We start from the raw sequence: 24922 nt of genomic DNA on the forward strand, positions 1-24922 counted from the left end.
TCAACCCATGAAACAGGTCACAGTTTGATTCCTGGTAAGGGCACATGCCCAAGTTATGGGGGTGCAGGAAGCAGCTGATCAATGATTCTCTCTCATCATTGATGTTTCTATCTCTCTTTCCCTCTCCCTTCCTCTCTCTGAAATCAATAAAGAGGTATCCTATATAATAAAACCCTAATATGCAAATTGGCCAAATGGCAGAACGATGGGTCTCTATGATGCGCACTGACCACCAGGATGCAGATGCTCAGCGCAGGAGCTGCCCCCTGGTGGTCAGTGCACTCCCACAGGGGGAGTACCGCTTAGCCAGAAGCTGGTCTCATGGCTGGCGAGTGTAGCAACAATAGCAGTGGCAGGAACCTCTCCCGCCTCCGCAGCAGCACTAAGGACCCCTCAGGGGATGCCCGCCTAAGCCAGCAGATGAACATCCCCCGAGGGGTCCTGGATTGTGAGAGGGCGCAGGCCGGGCTGAGAGGAACCCTCCCGCTTCCCCCAGTGCATGAATGTCATGCACTGGGCCTCTAGTATTTTATAAAAAGTGGCAATGACACCAAATTGTAGCAAGGATGCAGAGAAAATGGATCACTCATACACTGCTGGTGGGAATGTAGCATGCTCTAGAAAATAATATGGAAGTTTCTTTTTTTAAAAAACTTTAGTGAGCTGTAATTCATATACCATGTAATTCACCCACTTAAGAATGTACTTGTAGTTTCTTATAAAACCAAATGTATGTTTATCATATGACCCACCAGTTGTCATTTGGCAATTCATCCCAAAAGAAATGAAGTACTGATACATGCTACAATATGTTCCTACAAAACCTGTGACTGGGTGTCCACAACAAGTTTATTTGTAGTCGCCCCAAACTAGAACAACCCAGACATTCTTCAGCAGATGAACTGTTGCACAAACTAGTACATTCATATCACAGAATACTACTCAGCAATCAAAATGAATGAACTATTGATACATGCGACCGCTTGGATGGACCTCAAAGATATGCTGAGTAAAAGGGCCAATCTCAGAAAGTTGCATATTATATGGTCCTGTTATATAATATTCTTGAAATAACAGAACTATGAGATGGAGATGAGGTTAATGGTTGTCAGGGGTTAGGGAGGGGAATAAAGGGAGGTGAATGTGTCTATAAAGTGGTAACAACAGGGAACCTTGTAGTGATGGAATAACTCTCTGTCGTGACTGGTGGTGGTCACATGAGTGTGTATGTGAAATTGCACAGAATGAAATACATGTGCACTCAGATGAGAACATGTAAAAAATGGTGAGATCTGAACAAGACCAGTGGACCCGGTCAGAGTCACTCTCCTGGTTGTGAGATTGCACTAAGGGAAGTGTACATACGCTCTCTCTGCCTTATTTCTCACAGCTGCACGTGAAGCTATTCTCTCAAAAAGTTCAAAATGTAAAGAACTAAATTCTTCAGTTTTCATTTTAATCCAGTAAATACGAATAGATAGAACCTACATAAACAAAAGCTCTCTAGAGTCCTTAGTAATATTTAAGAGTATAAACACAAAAACATTTGGGGCCCCATGCTGCCCGGTGCACACCTCGGCTGTGTGGCCCATTGTGTAAGTGCATGGACTCGGATCAGATTTTGAGCTTGAATATGGTTCTGCCTGTCATTCCTGGTGTGTCATGTGGAGGTTATTTAACCTCTTTAGCTTCAGTTTCTTCAACTGTAGAGTTAGTACGGAACCCATCTTGTAAGGTGCTCAGCAAATACTAGCTACAGTTGAGGAAAACAACCTGGGCTGAGGGTCAGGACATCCAGGCTCCTGCCCTGCTCTGCTCTAAGATAATATCAGTCCTTTCCCTCTCTGGGTCTTCCTCCCTCTTGTGTGTGAACAACTGCTATCCAAGGACTCTCCCAGCTCTGACATCCTGAGTCATTATAGGACCAGAGAAGGCCTCGCTAAGGTGACACACCTGGAAGGAGGACGTGCCTGCTCAGTCCGTTTCCAGGCACCTGAGCACCTGGACGTGTACTGGAGAGAGGGCACCTTCTTGCATCTGTGAGCTGCTTAGGAAACGTCACGTCTTTTGGTTGTTTGCTCCCAGGTGGCTTCAGGGTGAGAAGCAGGGGCAGTTGGGAGATGCAGAGGAGCCTGGGTGTTAGTTGGGGGCTACCTCTCAGCCTGCAGCCTTTTGGTTTCCCAGGAAGCTTCTGTTTGGTGTGTAGAACACATGCTCTGCAGCCACACTGAGTCCAGGTCCTGGTACTGACACTCACTATGTGGGCTCAGGCTCATCATGTAACTGCTTTGAGCCAAAGGTGCCCCATCTGTAAAAATCCTATATAATAGAAGTGTATTATGCAAATTGTCCCCTCAACCGGGAGTTGTCCGGGAGTTCGACCAGGGGGGTGGGGCCGGCCAGGGGATGGGAGGGAGTACCCGGCCGACAGCTGGCAGCCGCTAGGGACCAGTGCATGGCACAGGGCCTCTAGTGGGATAATAAAAATGCCCACCCCACAGGACTGGGGTGAGTATCAGTGAGGAAAACCTGTGGGTGCAAGATCTGAATCCACTGAGTGACAGCTGTTCTGTTACTTACAACTCTTTGGAGTTTCTCTGCTTCACACCATCTTCGCAGGGAGGCTCCTCTGTCCTGGAATGCCATTTGCTCCCAACTGGTCTCCTGACTGACCTGGGCACAGCAGTGAGGAGAAATGCATTCTTAAGAGCCTTTATAAGAGTCAGTTTGCGTTGCCGGCCAGGTCCTGTTGCTGAACCAACATGTCCTGTCTACCCGACCGTTGGCGTGGGTTGGTCCCTTTTTTCGTGTTTACCTAGCATGTGGCTCCGGGTGTTTATCCCCCCTAACTTCCTTATGGACAGGAGGCACTCGCTGAGGGCCTGTTTTCTCCACTTGTGTGCTGCCCTAGGGCATTCTTTATGTGCTGAGGGAAGGGTAAGGTGTGGCCGGATTTTATTAAGGCCAAGTAAACTACCGGGGCACCTGGTCAGAACTGCACAGGGGCACATGCAGCTCTCCTGAAATGAGCAGAGTGCCTTTGATCTAAATGGAGAGTTTGATTCAGATAGCTAATGGCAGCCATGACCATAAAGGTGGCCCCTCACACACAAGTGACCCATCCTGCAGAGCTGCCCCTGCCTCTCAGTGCCCTTTCCTCTCCCTCCCTTTCCTTGGCCATCCCTGCCAGGAGGGTGCCTCCTGTCAGGATCAGGTGCACTCTGCCAGGCCACTTGGCTGAGTGCTTCCCCCTTCATCATTCCTCACCCTGGGCAGCTCTTCAACTCATCAGCATGGGCTTCTTTTATCTTTACTACAGGATCCCAAAACTGAGGGGAGTGGTGGGGGCTTTAGAAACATCCCAGCTCCTCTCTTCTGTTACCTCTTAGGTCAACGGGTCCCAAAGTTTCTCATAGGATGCCATATGGAAAAGGGGCTTCGGGTACACGTTGTCAACTCTCATTAATTAATTTAAAATCAGTACATCTCTCCTCCCACTTAAGAGGAGCTCTGCCAGTGCAGCATTTCACCCAAACTCATTTGCTGGTGGGACCCTTTTCTGTGAACTTAACCATTTGGATGCCCAGGGTGGGTCACACTGGCCAGTTTTGCTGTGGAGTGGGAGGGAGGAAAAGTTGTGAGGCTGCTGGTTGCATTGCACCCCTACATGGGAAGGGGATGGGCAGCCAGATGGGCAGGGCTGGGAGAAGCCAAGGAGTCCACAGAGAGAAGGGGCCTCTGGCACTGATGAAGCCTGAGGAGGCTGGGGCGCAGGATGAAAGGCTCGCATTATCCCAATGATTGAAGTGGGCACCCTTTGCAGAGATCAATCCTCAATGGCAGTTTTCTAAATGGCCACTAGGTGGGGATGGTTCCCAGGAGGCCTACAAAATGAGGCACACCTAAGAATTTGCCCATTTTTTCCCTCACTATAAAACTGTAAATTTTACAACCTCCACAGGTAAGCTTTAGCAAATTTTTTCCCCCTGCATTTGGCCCCTCCTTTCCCGTGTTTGCTCTGCACCTCTCCCAAGTGACCTCATCCATCTGTTTCTGACCTTGGGGACTTTTTTATCATGGCCCACTTTCTCACAAGTTGAACATTAGATAGAAGAAAATGTAGCATAGGCTTTCCCTCTGAAAATAGAAATCACTCTTTTCATCTGCTAGAGTGAAAGGCATGGAAAAATCTGACATCACTCACTAAACATATTAAAGAATCTTTCAGTTCCATTCTAGAGCTAGTTAACAGTGAGATACATAAAGAGGAGAGAGTGAGCCAGAAAAATGTGGAAGGGAAAGAGACAAGGAAGAAATAAAGTCGATGGGCGGAGGCAGCAAGAACTGCAGCAAAGGTGGCTGAGCACACTTGGAGGTGAGTGGCACTTGGCCACACTGGACAGTGTCTCTTAGACATAGTGGGTTGCAAACTGTCTTTGAACGGTTCATTGGCTGGTCAGCCACTCGTGTGGCCCTCCAAAAGCTACAACCAGTACATTATCAGAGGACTTACATATGAGGAAAGTTATTCTCCGAGTGCAGCCTGTGATCGTGGTAGCTCATCAATGACCCACTGGGAAGGTGGACAGAAGCTTGGCCATCAGTGAGTTGATGAAAGAGTCTGCTGGCAGAATGTCCTTTTTTTCTCTCTCTCTATTCAATTTATTTATTTATTTATTTATTTATTGCTTAAAATGTTACAAAGGGTATTACATATGTGTCCCTTCCCCCCCCCCCCCCCCCGCCCTTGACAATCCCCTGGCCTCCCCTACCCCCCAGTGTCTTATGTCCATTGAGAATGTCCTTTTCATACTGTTCCTCACCCACCCCTGTGCCCTTTGGTTTTTCAGGCATGGTGACCTAGCTCCTTGCTACCCAGAGTATGAGTCATGGAGTGCCAACCTTGGCATTACCCAGGAACTTATTAGAAATGCAGACTGTCAGACCTCACCCTAGACTGACAGTCAGATTTTGCATTTCATTTTAATAAGATCCCTGGGAGATTCATGTACCCAAGTTAGAGCATGAGAAGCACTGACCTAGCTCATCAAGTCTTTCAAACTTACTTCTGAAACTCAGGCAGTATTTGAGGACAGATAGAGCTTAGATATTTGGAAACATTCCAAGACATGGATCCTCCCCATTTCTGATTTTCAACTTCAGTTTCTAAATAGTATATAATAAAAGGTAGTTTTGGCCCTGGCTACATGACTCAGTTGGTTGGAGTGTTGTCCTGTACACCAAAAGGTTGCAGGTTCGATCCCTGGTCAGGAAGCATATGGGAGCAACCAATCCATATTTTTCTCAAATTGATGTTTTTCTCCCTCCCTCCCTCTCTCCTCCTTCCCCTCTCTAAAATCAATAAACATATCCTAGGGTAAGGATTTTTTTTTTAAGGTAGGTTTGGAGGTCTTTGTAGATTTGACAGCAAACAAATTTTACTCTTAAAACTTGTGGTCTTCTGACTCCTTCATCAAGCATTTGTTACACTTGCCAATCTCCTGAGTCTTATTGATGAACCCCAGATAAGAATGGTGAAGGGCCCTGGACAGGGGATTTGAGGCAGTGATATTGTGTCCAAAAAAAAAAAAGCAACTGAGGTTTTCCCTGGGTGGCATGGTATGAGGTCTGAAAGGGCTTGGGTTTGATAGGCCCTGCCAGCTCACTGTGTCAGAGCTGGGCCATCAAATGCTCCATTTTTTCCACTTTTGGCAAAGATTGAAGTGACCTCTTTTCCATGCTTTTTGGTCCTTCATAAAGGGTAAGACCTTTGAGGGACATTCATTTTCTCACTGCCTGGTTTTCTGGGTCAAGATGAGGTCATGACACATGAATGTGTTCACCGGGTTCTGTGCCCCTGGGGAAGAAGATCTGGCCAGGGGTCCAATTCTTTTCCGGATTCCGTAGTCAGCCAGGCCAGCATGCAGTGTTTGTTGGACAAATGGATGGGTGACTTTGAATGAAAGAATGCTTGAAGTTGAATGAAATGACTGATAACAGATCTTTGCCTGTTTTCAAGTTGTTGAGAGAGTCCCTCTTGCTGGTAAAAGGAGGGGTTTTATGTTCTGTGTGGCTCCTCCCCTGTCTTGAGGGCAGTGATTTTTGAACAACCATGAAAAGAGCGCCTTCTTTGATTTTTGTAGATGGCAGTTGAATTTCTGCATGAATTGAATGTTCCATTTTTCAAAGTTGGATCTGGGGACACTAACAATTTTCCTTATCTGGAAAAGACAGCCAAAAAAGGTGAGTGTTTAATCTCTGTCATAAAGTATGAGGGAGTCCGCACCACGTTTTTACTCCTTGAGTGGCAGCTAAGAGAGTCAATCAGACTTTAGAAAACTCTTTTCAGTCTGCACATACTTCCATTTTTTCATATGCTGACTTGGAAGAGAAGAAATTAAGGATGACACAGTTGTTATAAGGACTTAATTAAAATTATTTTTAATTTATAAGAAATTATACAAAATTGGAGATTTGATGCCATAAAACTTCTTAAAGAAAGCTCTGAGAAATATTCTTGAGGTATATTATAATATCTAACATATGCACATTAGTTTGTAAGGCAGGGTTTACCATATGAGTGATCTCATTTGATTCTCACAGCTCCTCTGGGACTTTATACTTATGTCATAGACGAGGCATCTGAGATCACATAGCTAGTGAGTGGCAGCCCTGGGTTCTTGAGTCTGGAGTCTGTGCTTATCTACCACACAGTACAACCTCTTAATCCAATGAGATGCTCATCTTTCTTTGAGGTGTGTGAAATCTGACTCCTTAATTCAGTTCACTTTTCTAAACTATAATGTCGGGGGGTGAGGGGAGTCCGCATTTCCCATAGTCGAGGGCAGGATCCCACCAAGCTCACCTCTGTTCCTCCACAGTGGCTGGCAGAGTATTTGAGAGATGTTTGTGAAGTTCGGTTGATCAGGTGACCAGCAGTTGGGATTTGCTTGAGGGAGAATCAGAACCACTAAAAAGAAAGTGCCGATGGTGTTTGTGTTTGGTCACTCAGGCCGCCCAATGGTGATCTCCAGCGGGATGCAGTCGATGGACACCATGAAGCAAGTCTATCAGATTGTGAAGCCCCTCAACCCCAACTTCTGCTTCCTGCAGTGCACCAGTGCATACCCACTCCTCCCTGAGGATGTCAACTTGCGCATCATCTCGGTGAGCAGGAGGAAGGGCCATTGTCTCATTGGGCCACTTGAAAATGGCTTTTCTTAGGACATTTACTGCAGGGAAGATGTAGCCTTTTTTCTCTCTCTTATACATTCTTTTTTTTTTTAAGTATTTATTGTGGAAAGTATTACATATGTTCCCCTTTCCCCCCATTGATGTAGCCTTTTATACACACAAAATTCTAACCAATATTGATATGCTTCATAACTTGAGCCCCCTTTGACAATCTTGCTGTTATAGAATCAAATTAGAACCGATCAGGCAGCTAAGGAAGCAGGTACATTCTATAGAGCGTGATTCTAAATTAAATTTTCTTAAAACCAATTTTAATTTCACCCATTATTAAATATAAGTCCTCGTAATTGTCTATATACATTTATTTTACCCATGTGCATTGACCATTAGAGGTCCCTCTCCTGTGAATTGCTGGCTTATTAGTGAGTTATCTTGTGTGTGTGGTAAAATAAAAGGTTTACCATTTTAACCATTTTTAGGTCTACAGTTCCAAGGTATTAAGTACGTTTCCAGTGTTGTGCTACCATCACCACCATCCATCTCCAGAACTTCTTCATCTTCCCAGACTGAAACCAATCCCATCAAACACTAACTGCCCATTTCCCCTTCCCCTGGCAGCCACCATTCTTCCTTCTGTTTCTATGAATTTGACTTCTTAAGGTACTTCCTATAAGTGGACTCACGTAGTATTTGACCTTTAGTCTTCTTTCATTTAGCATAATGACTTCAAGGTTCATCCATGTTGTAGAATGTGTCAGCATTTCATTCCTTTTTAAGACTGAATAATATTCCATTGTATGTATATAGCACATTTATCTATCCATCAATATACATTTTGGATGTTTCTACCTTTTGGATATTGTGAATAATGCTGTTAGGAACATCGGTGTAGAAATATCTTTTTTTTTTCTTTTTCATTTTTTAAAAAACATATTTTATTGATTTTTTACAGAGAGGAAGGGAGAGGAATAGAGAGTTAGAAACATCGATGAGAGAGAAACATCGATCAGCTGCCTCCTACACATCCCCTACTGGGGATGTGCCTGCAACCAAGGTACATGCCCTTGTCTGGAATCGAACCTGGGACCCTTCAGTCCCCAGGCCAACGCTCTATCCAGTGAGCCAAACCAGCTAGGGCTAGAAATATCTTTTTATCTTCTTCATATTGAGTTGTAGGCCACCTTCTTGAAACTTCTAGCTTTTCCTGCTCTGTGTATTTTGCTAGCTCTGATACATTTCTACCTGTAATTCAGTGTATCCCTGAGGCTCAGACTGTTTACATTGACAGCCTTGAGGGAACTTTTCTCTCCCAGGATTTTGTCCACCCCAACTCAACTAAAGATGGTGAAGTCTAGTCCCAAAGGGAAAAACACTTACTTATTGGAGATCTCACAGCAGCTTGGTGGCAAAGCTGAGACTAGAATCCTTTGTCTCTTACTGTCTTGGGCCAACTTTTGTCGGTACCTGGAACTTAATTAGAAGTGTACATATATGTAATTACCATCTGAAAACATTAAATTAGTGTAATTCTAAATATATGTACACACATAATCATGATATTGCAATTGACCAGTTTTCCTTTTACATTTTCCTTTCAGTACAGTATTCGACATTGTTTTATTTTCATGACAGTCTAAACTTTTGTACATGTTGCTGCAGTATTCATCTCTCACTTTAAAAAATTCACCTTTATAGCCCGGCTGGCATGGTTCAGGGGTTGAGCATTGACCTATGAACCAGGAGGTCATGGATCCATTCCCAGTCAGGACACATGCCCAAGGTGCAGGCTTGATACCCAGTGGGGGGGCATGCAGGAGGCAGCTGATCAATGTTTCTTTCTCATAATTGATGTTTCTGTCTCTCTCTCCCTCTCCCTTCCTCTCTGAAATGAATAAAAAATACGTTTTTTTAAAAAATGTTATTTGAAAACTGACACTATCTTTTTACCTAAACTTTCTGTCCCTCCTAGTTGATAGTCTTTTCTCTATTTCTAGCCATCTCTTAATGCTCTGATTTTAAAAATCTAAACATGCTTTTTAAAAACCCAAACAGCTTTGAGTTATAGAACATAGAAAGTGAATGTTCTCTTAATCCCATGCAAACAAGATTGCCAATCAACAATTTATTATATGTGACTCCAGATATTTTCCTTCTCTGCGTAGCATGGTTCCCCCTTCCCCTCCAGACCCATCCGAGGTGCAGTCATGTCTGTCTGCTCTCTTGATACCAGGGCACAGTGAGTGATAAATTGCCAGCCCTCCCATCTCCGGCCCAGCCCACCATATTACAGCAGTTTGAATTCCCCAACCTAGCCACCTGCACTCCCTTGTCCATCACGCACCCTTTAAAGCCTGGTTTTCAAGGCTTTTGCCGCTCAGCTGTCCTAATCTTTTATTAAACCCCATCTGGATCTTTCTACTGTACTTAAGCTTTCTGGTAGCCCTCACTGACAAGACTCACTCGACTTAGAATGTCTTTTGTTGCATTCAGTGAATTATAGATAACAGATTAATTAATTATTTAGCATTTCTACCAAAGGATTGTTTTGAGATTGGGCTATATACATTATTGATGATGATATATGTGCATATAGCACACTTGCTTTCAGCAGTTCAGGCTAATTAAATGTGACAGATGCCTTTGGAATGAGAGTTTAGGCATCTGGTTATAGCTGTTATTCCTGGTGGTTTGTGCAGTGAGAAACATTCTTAAAATGCCTTTTCGATAACAGTAGCCATTATTTTTTGAGCATCTACGTGTGTTGAGTGTTTTTCATGCGTCATGGCAGTCCTCGACAGCTATTGCCCCCGGTGAGGAGAGGCCTGGAGAGCCTGATTGTCTTGCCCATATTGTACAAATGGCAAGCTGCTAAACTGGAACTCTAACCCAGATCTGCCTGACCTGGGAATATATGCATGAAATACCACAATATTTAACCGATTTTTTTTCTTTTCCTATTTAAAGGAATATCAGAAGCTCTTCCCTGACATTCCCATAGGGTATTCTGGGCATGAAACAGGAATAGCAATCTCTGTGGCTGCTGTGGCTCTGGGGGCCAAGGTTTTGGAGCGTCATATAACTTTGGACAAGACCTGGAAGGGTAGTGACCACTCGGCCTCGCTGGAGCCTGGAGAGCTGGCCGAGCTGGTGCGGTCTGTGCGCCTTGTGGAAAGGGCCATGGGCTCCCCAACCAAGCAGCTGCTACCCTGTGAAATGGCTTGCAACGAGAAGGTGGGTTCTGCCCCACCCTGCTGGGCTCCCCTGTTCGAGAGGGCCGAAATGGGTTTACCTGCTAGGGAGAGTCAGTACCTATCCTGCCTGAGCCCAGGCCAATGGGAAGATAAAGGAATATCACTCCAACCTTCTGGCCTTATATGAGCAGGGGGAGAAACATACTACTTAAGGCAGTGGTTCTCAACCTTCCTAATGCCGCGACCCTTTAATACGGCTGGCTCCTCATGTGGTGGTGACCACCAACCATAAAATTATTTTCCTTGCTACTTCATAACTGTAATGTTGCTACTGTTATGAATCGTCATGTAAATATCTGATATGCAGGATGTATTTTCATTGTTACAAATTGAACATAAAGCATAGTGATTAATCACAAAAACAATATGTAATTATATATGTGTTTTCTGATGGTCTTAGGCGACCCCTGTGAAAGGGTCATTTGACCCCCAAAGGGGTCGCAACCCATAGGTTGAGAACCGCTGCCTTAAGGGAGCTTTAGTAGTTTCTCTGGCTGCCTACGATCATGTTATAATTTCTCACCTAAGTCTCTGAAGTATGTGACCCCAGGCTCTAGACTCCAGGAGATGTAAGGGGAGGTGATGGTATCCAGGGCCTCATGAGGCACTCAGACAGGTTAAGTCTAGGGTCCCTTGGAGTAGGCAAGCCTTGAAAAACATTCAGGTAGAGGGGTTCTATGAGGCAGTGGGAGAAGGGCCTGTGATATATGTTAAGGCATCCCTAATCAGGAGGCACTGGGAGAATGGGGGTGGCTGGTTGTCAAGGGGGTTAGTGGGGGGATGATGCAAATATTCTCTCAGGAACAGTTTGAGCTGTGTAGCATTGACCTTCAGACAGAGGGGATGGTGAGGCCAAAGAACACTGCCTGGCACACTCACAATCTGGGCTTCTTGGAAGGGGTGACTTAGGCCCGTCTTGGCGTCCGAGTCATAGAGCCAGGCGACCCAGGGCCGGCAGGAGTACAGACACTCCTAATCTACTGCAGGCTGTCTAGGTGAAGGCAAGATCAACCACCAGGCTGCATGGGGAGTGTTGTCATCTTTTATTCTGGGGGGACCCTACTCACTTCCCTCAAATTAAAGATGCATAGATAATAGGAAATTATAATAGTAAAAACAAAATAGTAACAAGACAAACAAAAAACCTGATAGAGGAAAGGGGGAGAGAATTGTACCCGAAACCAGAATGAGAACTAAGTGCATAATTTGGTTCTAAGTCTCCTGGCTCCCTGAGCAAACAGTGAAACATAACAGGATGCATAATCTGATATTGCTCGTTGATAGACATTTGTCCTAGTACTAAATTCCAGAATTGATTCCTTGGCTCTTACATGAAGGATATAGAGGAATATAAACGCGTTGTGGGCAAAACTTAGAAATGCTGGTCGTGGAGCTTCAGGTATCCTTCATCCTGCTCGCCTGCCCGTTCTGTCTGCCCCATCCTAGGAGTAGCAGTCATACTCATCATCTTGTGAGACCTCCATATTCCTATTTCACTGAGCAATGTGGCCCGTAAGGTTCATGTCCCTTGAGAGCAGTGGGCCAGGAATAAGGAATCCTAGGTTCTCTTCCCAGCTCCTTGCAACCTTAACCAAGTTACCCATTCTCTTTGTGCCTCAGTTTTCCCAAGTTTAAAATGAGATATTGACTTTATCAGGAGGAGCATTCTATGTTTCAGGTAGATTACGTATATTATCACTAATCCTTATTGTAGTCGATAAGATGGAGGCACCATTATTTCCCATTCTACAGAGAAACTGTAAGGGTTCCATGAGGCAATGGGAGAAGGCTCTGTTTGGTGACATATCCAAGCCTTTTTCTTTGCATTTTATTGTGAAGGCCCTTCCTCTGAATCTGAGTTCACCCACACTGGCCAAGTCCCTGCCATGTGTGACATACTACTCTAGGCACCACGGGTGAGGGTGAGAACAGTCCCTATTCTCAAGACACCTTGTGAAGACTGATCAGGCTTCTTGAGTATAAAGCAATGTGCACTAGTTACTTTTGTGAGACTAGCACTGAGTGTTACTTTTATCCACAGCTGGGCAAGTCTGTGGTGGCCAAAGTGAAAATTCCAGAAGGCACCATTCTAACACTAGACATGCTGACTGTGAAGGTGGGTGAGCCTAAAGGCTACCCTCCTGAAGACATCTTTAGCCTGGTGGGCAAGAAGGTCCTGGTCACTATTGAAGAAGACGACACCATCATGGAAGAATCTGTAGAAAACCATGGCAAAAAAATCAAGTCTTAAAGTGCCAGCCCTAACTGGTTTGGCTCAGTGGATAGAGCGTCGGCCTGCGGACTCAAGGGTCCCAGGTTCGATTCCGGTCAAGGGCATGTACCTTGCTTGCGGGCACATCCCCCGTGGGGAGTGTGCAGGAGGCAGCTGATCGATGTTTCTCTCTCATCGATGTTTCTGACTCTATCCCTCTCCCTTCCTCTCTGTAAAAAATCAATAAGATATATTTAAAAATAAAATAAAGCGCCATTCTCTGAATTCTGAATTGCCTTGTTAATACTGTTGGTTATGTTGGGTGAGGTGGGACAGGAGTGGTCTCCAAAGACATGATTCTCATCCACTCCTGTCCCTGACAGCAGGCACTTTTGGGCCAGGCCCTGTGTCAAGCCGTTGAAGGAATACAGAAAGCAAATACAACCATTTCTGCTTCAGGTTGGCTGGCCCAGAAGGGGAAGTGGGCTCAAAAGCAAATCATCACCTCCAGTTGTGTGGGTGCAAGAGGGACGAGTGCTGGCTGGATAGGTCCTGTCTTTTAAGCCTTCATTCTTATTGCCCACAAAGGCAACCCAAATGACCTGAAATCTCCCTTCCAGACCTCCAGCTGTCTTTCTCCATGGCCCTATCCCCTGCCCACTGTGGGGCTCTGTGTTCAATTAGCTGTATAGTGATCACTTGGTGTTAGAGAAAGTATTGGTCAAAGGGACTTGCAGGCAGTGTAATACCCAAGGTGCTCATATCTCTGAGAAAAGAGAGAGAACTTCTTTCAATAGCTCTGAAGGGTCTACTACGTGGCAGACTCCTTTAGGTCCTGAGGATGAGTCCAAATTCCTTCCTCATGGAACTTCCATTCAGGGGGGGACATACGGTATACGATAAACCATGAACATAGTCGTTAAATCAGTATGGTAAAAGGTGGTATGTGCAATGGGGGTAGAGGGGAAATAGAACCGAGTGAGGGAGATGGGGAATGTGGGGCTTGGTGTGTTAGCATGTTGTGGCGACTTTGAATATGATGGTAATGCTGAAATCAGCCCTTCTATGATCCATAATGAAATTGTAAACCCAGCTAATAAAAAAGATTGTCTTGCCCTAACCGGTTTGGTTCAGTGGATAGAGCGTTGGCCTGCGGACTCAAAGGTCCCAGGTTCGATTCTGGTCAAGGGCATGTACCTTGGTTGCGGGCATATCCCCAGTGGGGAGTGTGCAGGAGGTAGCTGATCGATGTTTCTCTCACATCGATGTTTCTAACTATCCCTCTCCCTTCCTCTCTGTAAAAATTCAATAAAATATATTAAAAAGAAAAAAAGATTGTCTTATGTTTGAACAGCAGCATGAACCTTTCATATCATATTTCATATGATACAGAGATTTCATATCATATTCCCCTTTGTTCTTTTGAACCAATAGAGATTAATGATTCTTTTCAAATATATTTTCAAATTCTTAATCTTTGTTCACATTTGGCCTTGCTTACTATAACTCCTCTTGTTTCAAAGTGTATATTTGCATCTTTTCAAATGCATAAATTAGCCTTTTGAAGTTTATTTACTTGTGAGTATAGAACCTTCTCTTGCAGATCCCAAAACAGTTTCTGGAAAGGTACTCAAGTCTGTGAATGGGGTGGGATAGGAATCCTGGGTTGTACTCATGTGTAAAAGAAGACCCATAAAATTGATATGCTAAGAACTGAAATGTGATAGTATCTATTTCTGGTTGATACTCACTCCCTTTCATTTTTTTCCCTATAAACAGACCTTGAAGAGACCATCAAAATTTCCTATTCCAGGGCATTTTTTCTCTACAATAGCAGAGAAGGTGACATTTAAATATCTGAAACTTCCTAACAAGAAGAGACATAGCATTAGAGGGACGTGTCCCAGGGCCTGGAAACAGGATGTGGGTCAGGAAGAGAGGAATGTGGCCTGGGCTCTAGCTGAAAATGTGTAGTGAGTGAACCAGTCAATCGCCTCCACAAACAGCACCCCCATATGCATGAACTGCTGAGATGTTTTCCAAGAGTCATGAAAGTGGGGATGGTCTAGTTAGGGAAGACTTCCTGGAGGAGGTGACTCTTTAGTTCAACCTTGCAGGTTGAGAAGTGACTGATGGAGTTAGGGCATAGGCTTGGGAAGTACCCAGAGTGTCCAGGAACTAGCAGGTGATGATCTGGCAAGGAATGGCCACATGGAGAGGAAAGAAGGGACTTGGAATGGGTCAAGAAAGAAGCAAGGGCTTAAAAGCCTGCTGAGTTTGGACTTTGTTCTATAGGCAATGGGGAGTCATGGAAGGCTTCTGAGCAGAACATGGTAGACTCAGACCCACGCCTCCCACTCTCACACTTATCCTCCATCTAGCTTCGCTTCTGGGGCAAGCTGTCCCCTCCCCATAGTATGAATTCCTGCCCACCAGAAAGAACCAAAGATGGCTTTAGTGTTGGTAAAGGATGATCACAAAAATGCCAAAAGCTACATAATACTGTCATGGATAGGAATAGCTGGGAGGCAGGGTTTGTTTTCACGTAAGGAAGAACTTAGTGAATTCTCTTCAGAAGTGGTGAAGTCCCCTTCACTGAAGATATTCAATCAGGGACCCACTGACCACTGCAAACAAATGGTGGAGGGGGTGGAAAATGAGCAAGACTCCGTCCAGGCCTAGATGCCATGAACATGAAACAACAACTCCCAATGCAGACCATGGTTAAAAGACAATATTCAGCCCTGGCCAGGCCCAGTTGGTTGGAGTGTCCTGTACACCAAAGGTGGCAGGTTTAATGCCCAGTGAGGGCACATACCCAGATTGCAGGTTTAATCCCTGGCCGACCGATTGATGTTTCCTCTCCCTTCCTCTCTTGAAAAATAAATTTAAAAATTTTAAAGAGACAAATATATTTTATGTAAACGTATATATTATAAAATTGCTGTCATTTACACATATCTGCAAGCAATTTGCTGTATCAATTAAGAAATTTCTACAAATCTGAGTGATCAATACCCTTGCAGACATGGACCCCAAGGAAGCTCAGTCCTCTCCTGTGAATATGCAAGGAAGCTCCTGCTACTGCCAGATGGCAGTTTGGAGTAGCAGTTGTCTCAGTGCTAAGCACAACAGGAATTCTGCTGGGGATGCTCACACATCCTGGCATGGCACAGCTCTGTAAAGTTTTTAAGGCTAGTTCCTATCGTTGGCTCATTTGAGACTCACAGCACTGGTAGATAGGACCTTTACACCCATTTTACAGATGATGCTCCGAGAAGTAAAAAGTGACTAGCCTGAGGTCAGAGTTGATTGTGGACCAAAACTGCAGTTTTCCAACGGGTGCAGGCCTTGGCACAAAGTAGGCATTTGATAAAAGCCATTTTTCAACCTTTACAGTCTCTGCTACTCTCAAATCCCCCCTCCCGGTATAAGACCTCATCTCAAGAGCCCAAGGGAGATAATCCAAAGCTAGGTTTGCCCTAACAGTATGGCCTTGTGGACATAAGCACAGACCCTAGCTCCATTAGCTGTGTGACTTGTGTGTCTCAATCTTGCCTCAGTTGGGATAACTTTCTAAGTCCTGGGGATGATGTGAGGATCACATGAGTTCATAGCCATAAAGCATTAGAACAGTGCCCAACAAAGAGCAAGGGCCATTGTTACCCGGCCCCTGTTGGCTATGGGCCGGGGCACCAGTCTGGATTTGCAGGGATGAACAGAGATGTAGAGTCAAGTGTACCCCTCTTGCTCTGTCGGGAATGCCTCTGTCTGAGTTCCGTTTTGGGCCATCCCCAGTAAAATTCCCCTTTCTCAGGATTCCTGGAGCATAGTGCTTAGACACCTATTCAAGTTAGAGTTTTAAATTATTTGGTTAGAACTAAAGGCACTTTTGAGGTTCCTTCTGTCTTGTATTCTAATTGTATTACATTGTCCCATATGAAAGTGCCATTTTTAGGTAAAAAAAAAAAACTATTGGAAATTCTCATTTTATGGTTCAAACTAATTAATGCATGTAGTTTATTAAACCCTGAGGGAGACTCAGCTTTGTGTTTTCCTCCCCCTACCACTGTCCTGTCAAGCACTTCACAAGATAAATTTAATAGGGTATAACTTGAAGACTGTCTAGGGAACTTGACAAATCAGGATGCTGAACCTTTAGAACTGAGGCACAGGCCCTGGAAGGGGGCTCCCTGAGGTCCTGCTGGTTTGGCCTCCTCTACTTATGTCCCTTCTGGAAAGTGGGGCTCTGTGGGTTTCCTTGGCAACACCTGGATCTGAGAAGCATACTGTGTCTGGGCTGCCCAACTCCACGCATGCTCTGCTTTTGACTCGAAGACAGTGGGAAAACTGCCAGAGGTTGCTTAGTAACTGCCACCTGCTGATTCTTCCCTACATCCCCAGGAATGAATAAGCAGTTAATCTCCCAGGTTAAAGGCTGGGCCAAAGGGCCAACCAGAAACTCGCCTAGGGGCGGGAGTGCTGGGCCGCCCTTAATCACCGTGGGCTACTTTAAGCAACTTACTTTCAGGTAAGGACCTGTCTCCCGAAATGTACAGTGAGGTCAGGCTGAGCGATCTGCCAGGCTCTCCCAGCCCAGCTGCTCTGTGACGCTGGGAGGGCGGGGACTTACTGAACTTTTCAGGATGGGGAGAGTGCAGGACACCGCTGCCCTCAGAAAGCTTCCGATCTAGTTAGAAAGATGGCTCCCAGGTTTGTGGCCCTGATGCTAGGATTCTAGTGGCTTGGGGAGACTTCCTGGGGGGCGGTTAAGCCTTGGGAAGACCCAGACAGGCAAAGAGGAAGGGCTTTCCTATATAAATGTCATGGGGGCAGGGGAAGAGGGCTGCAAAGGCCCAGAGGCCCGCCATGGGACAGCTCCGCGGGAGGGTCTCTGGAAAGAGCCGCAGAAGCTAGTTGAGAAGCAGCTCCAGGGCAGCCCACAAAAGCCTGGCATGCTAAGGTGCGGTGTCGTGCTCTTCCCCCCTGGGACCCCTGGAACCTTTTCATTGTCCCGAGAGGCTAAGTGCGGTTTTAGGCAGATCACTCTGGTTCTGGGTGGAGGGCGGGAGAGGGTTCAGGCGGGCGCTATTAAGAGGCTCTTGATGCTGCTCCGAGGGGAGGGAACGCGGACGAGCTGAATGACGCCGAATGCAGAGGAGACAGAGCCCAGGGGCACTGGTTAGGTGGTCAGGGCTGGGTGCCTCTCCTGCATTCGCGCTTTTATTGTGCACCTACTATGTGCCAGCCAGTTCTGGCTTCTGTACGAGGGAGGAGGTCTGAGGCTAGTGTACTGTGATTGGTCTGTACGAGGGAGGAGGTCTGAGGCTCGTGTACTGTGATTGGTCTGTACGAGGGAGGAGGTCTGAGGCTCGTGTACTGTGATTGGTCTGTACGAGGGAGGAGGTCTGAGGCTCGTGTACTGTGATTGGTCTGTACGAGGGAGGAGGTCTGAGGCTAGTGTACTGTGATTGGTCTGTACGAGGGAGGAGGTCTGAGGCTAGTGTACTGTGATTGGTCTGTACGAGGGAGGAGGTCTGAGGCTAGTGTACTGTGATTGGTCTGTACGAGGGAGGAGGTCTGAGGCTCGTGTACTGTGATTGGTCTGTACGAGGGAGGAGGTCTGAGGCTCGTGTACTGTGATTGGTCTATACGAGGGAGGAGGTCTGAGGCTCGTGTACTGTGATTGGTCTGTACGAGGGAGGAGGTCTGAGGCTCGTGTACGGTGATTGGTCTGTACGAGGGAGGAGGTCTGAGGCTCGTGTACTGTGATTGGTCTGTACGAGGGAGGAGGTCTGAGGCTCGTGTACTGTGATTGGTCTGTACGAGGGAGGAGGTCTGAGGCTCGTGTACTGTGATTGGTCTGTACGAGGGAGGAGGTCTGAGGCTCGTGTACTGTGATTGGTCAGGATGCCTAGGGCTCACCTGCGAGGGCGTCCTTTCCGGAACCCGGACTAAAGGCAGTGCTGGGGGGCGGGGAGGTCTGCTGAGCGAGCAGCAGGGGACCGATGTTTAAGGCACGTCCGGACTGGGAGAGCACCTGTGACACCGCAGGCGTGACCGGTGGGGGAGACGGCGGGTGTGCTTGGAGAGCAGGCGGTGGACAACGCACGTCTGGGTCGGGTGTGACCAGAGTCCCGGGAAGTCTAAGGGCGGTCCCGCCCATCGGGCCCTAGGGCAGCCGCGGGATGCCGATGGCCCCTTCCCAGAGCCGCAGGGCCGGGTAGAGCGGCTCCTGGAACGCGGCGCGGAAGGTGTGGAGGTGGCTCATGCCGTCCGACACGTTGTAGAAGGCGAGGACGCCGGCCTCGTAGTCCAGGAAGACGCCCAGCCGGTCGGGGTCGTCGCGGGGCCACAGGCGGCAGCGCTGGCTGTCGTGGAAGGCCCAGTACTCCAGGTCGTAGCGTTTGAGGCACCACGACTGGCGGTTGCAGCCCAGGCGCGCGGCGGCGGCGTCCCCGCGGCGCCGCAGGGAGGCGTAGGCCGCGCCCACCCACCAGCCGCAGCCCGCCTCCTGCACGTCCACCTCCCAGTAGTGGCGGCCGGCGGCGAAGCAGTCGCTGCCCAGCACCTGCCACAGCGTGTCGAAGCGCAGCGCGGGCGCGGGCCCCAGGCGGCCGAGCAGGACGAGGCGCACCGTCCGGCGGTCGGGCGACAGGCGCAGGCGCGCGTGCATCGTGTCCGGGTCCAGCGTGGGCGTGCGCGCGTCTGCGGAGGGCGGGGACAGCACGCACGCCTGTGGGCGGGGCCAGCGCTGCGCCCCGCCCCGCCCCGCCCCCGGGAAACCTACCGGGTTGGCGCCAGCGGACCCACAAAAACTCACAATACAAAAAAAATGGGAAAACCCGGAAATCGCCCTGGAGAAATGGAAAGCCCCCTTTTAACCCTGATTGCCTCTGGGAGGTGACGGGGGGAGCATGGGAAGGACAGCATATTTTACTGTCCACCCGTTATACCATTTGAATTTTGAACCATGTGATTTGTTGCCAATTTCTAAAAATTTAACTAAAAATAATCCCATCACTGTTAAGATTTGAGAGTAGCCCTAGCTGGTTTGGCTCAGTGGATAGAGCATGGGCCTGCGGACGGAAGGATCCCGGGTTTGATTCCGGCCTGGGTTGCGGGCTCAATCCCCAGTAGGGAGCATGCAGGAGACAGCTGATTGATGATTCTCTCTCATAATTTATGTTTCCATCTATCTCTCCCTCTCCCTTCCTCTCTGAAATTAATAAAAAAAAAAAAAAAAAAAAGACTTGAGAGTATATCCTTCCAATATTTTGACTTGCTGCTTTATAGCTTTCCTTAACATTGGTATCATACCATCCATGCTCTTGGACAATCTTTTTAATAATTTACTAATGTATTTAGGAACATTTTACCACATCAAATCATATTCTTTTAAAGAGTATTTTAATGGCAAACCTAAGATTTTTATGTATGGGTGCATTATATTTAAACCCACTCCCTTTAAAATACTTAGGCTTTTCATAAGGCTTTTTGAAAACGCTAATATGATTACATCTTTATGTATTTTATTATTTCTTTAGGACATATTACTAACAGAGGAATTGCTGGGTCAACGGAGATGACTTTGGTAAATATTGCCAAATTGTCCTCCAGAAAGGTGGTAGCGATTAAACTCCCAATAATGGTTCTTGTTACATAGACAAAGTTTTGGTTTTTTTTTTAAAGTCTAGATCATAGGATATGTGGATATTCAGTTTCAGTAGATTCTGCCAAATAATTTTCTCAGCACTGTTTTGGAGTTTTCCATAGTGAGGTTTTAATCCTCACCTGAGGATATTTTCCATTGATTTTAGAGAGGAAGGGAGAGAAATATCGATGTGTGACAGATATCAATGAGTTGCCTCCCTTCTGCACCCCAGCCAGGATCAAACCCACAACCTAGGTATGTGCCCTGACCTGGAATCAAACCCGGCAGCCCTTTGGCGCAGGGGATGCTCTAGCCCAGGGGTCCTCAAACTACGGCCCTCGGGCCACATGTAAATACAAATACTGTATTTGTTCCCGTTTTGTTTTTTTACTTCAAAATAAGATATGTGCAGTGTGCATAGGAATTTGTTCATAGTTTTTTTTTTAAACTATAGTCCGGCCCTCCAACGGTCTGAGGGACAGTGAACTGGCCCCCTGTTTAAAAAGTTTGAGGACCCCTGCTCTAACCAAATGAGCCACACCAGCCAGAGCTGTGTAATTTTTTAAGGGAACAAAGATGTTCACAATGTATCAGTAAATGAAACAGATTACAAAACAGTATGTATAGTACGATACCATGTTTGAAAAAACACACATTCAATATATCGATATAGCCGAAACCGGTTTGGCTCAGTGGATAGAGCGTCGGCCTGCGGACTGAGGGGTCCCGGGTTCGATTCCGGTCAAGGGCATGTACCTGGGTTGCGGGCATATCCCCAGTGGGAGATGTGCAGGAGGCAGCTGATCGATGTTTCTCTCTCATCGATGTTTCTAACTCTCTATCTCTCTATCTCCCTTTCTCTCTGTAAAAAATCAATAAAATATATTTAAAAAAAAATATATCGATATATGCCAAAGAAAACAAAAAGGGCAAATAATAGTAATAATCTACTGCTACATATCTACTAAGGTGGATATGAGCAGAAGAATTTCCAAAGCTCTCCAATGATTAATAGGTGATTAAAAAAATTTTGCTTTCCTTTGTTTTCTAATTTTTCTACAATAAACATTATTTCTACATTTATAAAAACTAATAATAATGGTTAAAAAAAAAACCAATCTGGGTCTCTTAGGGAAAAAGGGGGGAACTCCATTTCTGTCACCCCCCCCACCACCAATGCACCCCACCCTCTCCCCCCTGGGGGTCTTACATTTCAAGAAGAGCGATCGCTCCGGTGAGGGACTGATTTTCAACAGGGAGTCCGGCTTGGTGCTAGAGAAGCTGGAGAGCTGGCAGCTCATGTCTGCAACGAATCGTCAGAAATGAGTGCCCGGCGCTCACGCAAGCAGCACAGATTATAAAACATACCAAAACTATTATAAAACTGGAGATTCACATAAGCTCTCTTCCCCCCAAATCATGCATATTTAGGTAGGAAATACAAATTCGCAGTCACAGGAGAACTCCAGGACAACGCTCAGATCTGAGGAGAAACACACTTTCCAGGGTCTGGAACAAATTCAGCAAAGGCAGGTCCGTGTGAGTGAGCCCTGAACATGGGGAGGAGACGGCAGCCTCCAGAACCGTCCTGAGAATCGACTATAAACTAAACAAGTCAGCAATGAGGCAACCTCAGAACAGAAATGCAAGTTCCAGGTTAAAGATGGAAAATAAGAAATTAGAGGTGAGTCCTCACCTCAGTGTTTCTCTCTCTCCCCAACTCTCTCTGGAAAAAAAAAAAAAAATCAATAAACATATCCTTGTGTGAGGATTTAAAAAAATCTGCTTTGACAAACCAGCTCAGGAAAATCCATAGCTCAGTCCTATTGCAGCAGTGGTTCTCAACCTTCCTAATGCCGCGACCCTTTAATACAGCTCCTCATGTTGTGGTGACCCCCAACCATAAAATTACTTTCCTTGCTACTTCATAACTGTAATGTTGCTACTGTTATGAATCGTAATGTGAATATCTGATATGCAGGATGTATTTTCATTGTTACAAATTGAACATAATTAAAGCATAGTGATTAATCACAAAAACAATATGTAATTATGTATGTGTTTTCCGATGATCTTAGGCGACCCCTGTGAAAGGGTCGTTCGACCCCCAAAGGGGTCGCGACCCACAGGTTGAGAACCGCTGTATTGCAGGCATCAGTGTCCCCAATTGTGTTCCCTTGTCTCAGTTGGCAATGCCTTTCCTGGCTCTCCCTCTGTCAAAATCTCAGTGACTAAGGCCCAACTCAAGTCCCAGCTCCTCCAGCAAGGCTTCCTGATTTCCCATCAGAATGCTCTTTCCTTCATCTGAGCTCCCTTGGCCCCAGGCTGTGCCTTCTGTTACCTCATGAAGTAAGCCTGTGCTGCAGCCAGGGCCTGGCCTCACCTCTCTCCAGTTCCCAGGGGTGTTCAGTGAGTGCCTGTACCATTTCTGCCTTGCTTCCTCTCACCCCTTTCCTTCTCCTTTTCTCCTGATCTTCAGAGCTAACACTACCCTGCCAGCCCCATTTGACAAGGTAGCTTCCAAGGTTTTCCACCTCATCTCCCACCATTGTGCCCAGTCACCATGGCTCCCTCTCTGTGCCCAGTCACCATGGCTCCCTCTCTGTGCCCAGTCACCATGGCTCCCTGTCTGTGCCCAGTCACCATGGCTCCCTCTCTGTGCCCAGTCACCATGGCTCCCTCTCTGTGCCCAGTCACCATGGCTCCCTCTCTGTGCCCAGTCACCATGGCTCCCTCTCTGTGCCCAGTCACCATGGCTCCCTCTCTGTGCCCAGTCACCATGGCTCCCTGTCTGTGCCCAGTCACCATGGCTCCCTCTCTGTGCCCAGTCACTATGGCCCCTGTCTGTGCCCAGTCACTATGGCCCCCTCTCTGTGCCCAGACACCATGGCCCCTGTCTGTGCCCAGTCACTATGGCCCCTGTCTGTGCCCAGTCACTATGGCCCCTGTCTGTGCCCAGTCACTATGGCCCCCTCTCTGTGCCCAGACACCATGGCCCCTGTCTGTGCCCAGTCACTATGGCCCCTGTCTGTGCCCAGTCACTATGGCCCCCTCTCTGTGCCCAGACACCATGGCCCCTGTCTGTGCCCAGTCACTATGGCCCCTGTCTGTGCCCAGTCACTATGGCCCCTGTCTGTGCCCAGTCACCATGGCTCCCTGTCTGTGCCCAGTCACCATGGCTCCCTCTCTGTGCCCAGTCACTATGGCCCCTGTCTGTGCCCAGTCACTATGGCCCCCTCTCTGTGCCCAGACACCATGGCCCCTGTCTGTGCCCAGTCACTATGGCCCCCTCTCTGTGCCCAGTCACCATGGCTCCCTCTCTGTGCCCAGTCACCATGGCTCCCTGTCTGTGCCCAGTCACCATGGCTCCCTCTCTGTGCCCAGTCACCATGGCTCCCTCTCTGTGCCCAGTCACCATGGCCCCCTCTCTGTGCCCAGTCACCATGGCTCCCTCTCTGTGCCCAGTCACCATGGCTCCCTCTCTGTGCCCAGTCACCATGGCTCCCTCTCTGTGCTCAGTCACCATGGCCCCCTCTCTGTGCCCAGTCACCATGGCTCCCTCTCTGTGCCCAGTCACCATGGCTCCCTCTCTGTGCCCAGTCACTATGGCCCCCTCTCTGTGCCCAGTCACCATGGCTCCCTCTCTGTGCCCAGTCACCATGGCTCCCTCTCTGTGCCCAGTCACCATGGCTCCCTGTCTGTGCCCAGTCACTATGGCCCCTGTCTGTGCCCAGTCACCATGGCTCCCTCTCTGTGCCCAGTCACCATGGCTCCCTGTCTGTGCCCAGTCACTATGGCCCCTGTCTGTGCCCAGTCACCATGGCTCCCTCTCTGTGCCCAGTCACTATGGCTCCCTCTCTGTGCCCAGTCACTATGGCCCCTGTCTGTGCCCAGTCACTATGGCTCCCTCTCTGTGCCCAGTCACTATGGCCCCTGTCTGTGCCCAGTCACTATGGCCCCTGTCTGTGCCCAGTCACTATGGCTCCCTCTCTGTGCCCAGTCACTATGGCCCCTGTCTGTGCCCAGTCATTATGGCCCCTGTCTGTGCCCAGTCACTATGGCTCCCTCTCTGTGCCCAGTCACTATGGCCCCTGTCTGTGCCCAGTCATTATGGCCCCTGTCTGTGCCCAGTCACTATGGCCCCTGTCTGTGCCCAGTCACTATGGCCCCTGTCTGTGCCCAAATCTCAAGTTCTTTCTTCACTTTGGGCCCTTGGCACATGCTGTTCCTTCTGCCTAGAGAATGATTCTCCCAGACTAAAAACAGCAACAACAGTAGCTCACTCACACAGTGCTTATGCCTGAGCACCACTCTAAGCACTTTGCCACAAGATCTCATTTAATCCTTACTTCCGCTTACCCCTTTCCTTCTCCTTAAATGACCCTGTGAGGGGGAACTGTGTCACCATCTGTGTAACGGATGTGAAGACAGAGGCACAGAAAAGTTAGGTGCTTTACCCAAGATGACAGGGTTGGGCAGAGGTGGACCTGGGATAGGAACTCGGTGAGTCTGGCTCCAGAGTCATGCGGTGACCCCTACGCCCCGAGCCCTTCCGCTCTGCAGAGCTTACAGAGGCTTCCTCAGCTCAGCTTACATGCCCCCTTCTCAGAC

The 24922-nt window shown here is 47.5% G+C and overlaps 2 protein-coding genes and 1 long non-coding RNA gene across 6 annotated transcripts in view; 1 reads left to right on the top strand and 2 right to left on the bottom strand.

Annotated features, from left to right (window-relative positions):
• Nucleotides 1–6148, bottom strand: part of LOC132212184 (uncharacterized) — a 23659-nt gene extending 17511 nt beyond the window's left edge. Inside the window, exons 1-2 of the long non-coding RNA XR_009447677.1 lie at nucleotides 4814–6148; nucleotides 2581–4647 (exon numbers count right to left, since the gene is read on the bottom strand). This is a non-coding gene — a long non-coding RNA (uncharacterized LOC132212184). The remainder of the gene's footprint in view (nucleotides 1–2580; nucleotides 4648–4813) is intronic.
• Nucleotides 1–12927, top strand: part of NANS (N-acetylneuraminate synthase) — a 17989-nt gene extending 5062 nt beyond the window's left edge. The window contains exons 3-6 of the mRNA XM_059657456.1: nucleotides 6144–6243; nucleotides 7013–7167; nucleotides 10159–10425; nucleotides 12487–12927. Coding sequence (XP_059513439.1) covers nucleotides 6144–6243; nucleotides 7013–7167; nucleotides 10159–10425; nucleotides 12487–12696 — 732 coding nt within the window. The 3' untranslated portion in view covers nucleotides 12697–12927. The remainder of the gene's footprint in view (nucleotides 1–6143; nucleotides 6244–7012; nucleotides 7168–10158; nucleotides 10426–12486) is intronic.
• TRIM14 (tripartite motif containing 14) overlaps nucleotides 6556–24922 on the bottom strand; it is a 34077-nt gene continuing 15710 nt past the window's right edge. For 2 of the 4 annotated variants that reach the window (XM_059657448.1, XM_059657449.1), the window contains exons 5-7: nucleotides 21522–21614; nucleotides 18583–19365; nucleotides 8572–8664 (exon numbers count right to left, since the gene is read on the bottom strand). In XM_059657448.1, coding sequence (XP_059513431.1) covers nucleotides 18830–19365; nucleotides 21522–21614 — 629 coding nt within the window. In that variant the 3' untranslated portion in view covers nucleotides 8572–8664; nucleotides 18583–18829. Of the gene's footprint in view, nucleotides 6971–8257; nucleotides 8665–18582; nucleotides 19366–21521; nucleotides 21615–24922 lie in introns of those variants that run through there. The other 2 variants (XM_059657447.1, XM_059657446.1) reach the window with 2 other exon arrangements.

Source organism: Myotis daubentonii, chromosome 11 (genome assembly GCF_963259705.1).
Source record: "Myotis daubentonii chromosome 11, mMyoDau2.1, whole genome shotgun sequence".
In the NCBI taxonomy this organism is placed as follows: Eukaryota; Metazoa; Chordata; class Mammalia; order Chiroptera; family Vespertilionidae; genus Myotis; species Myotis daubentonii.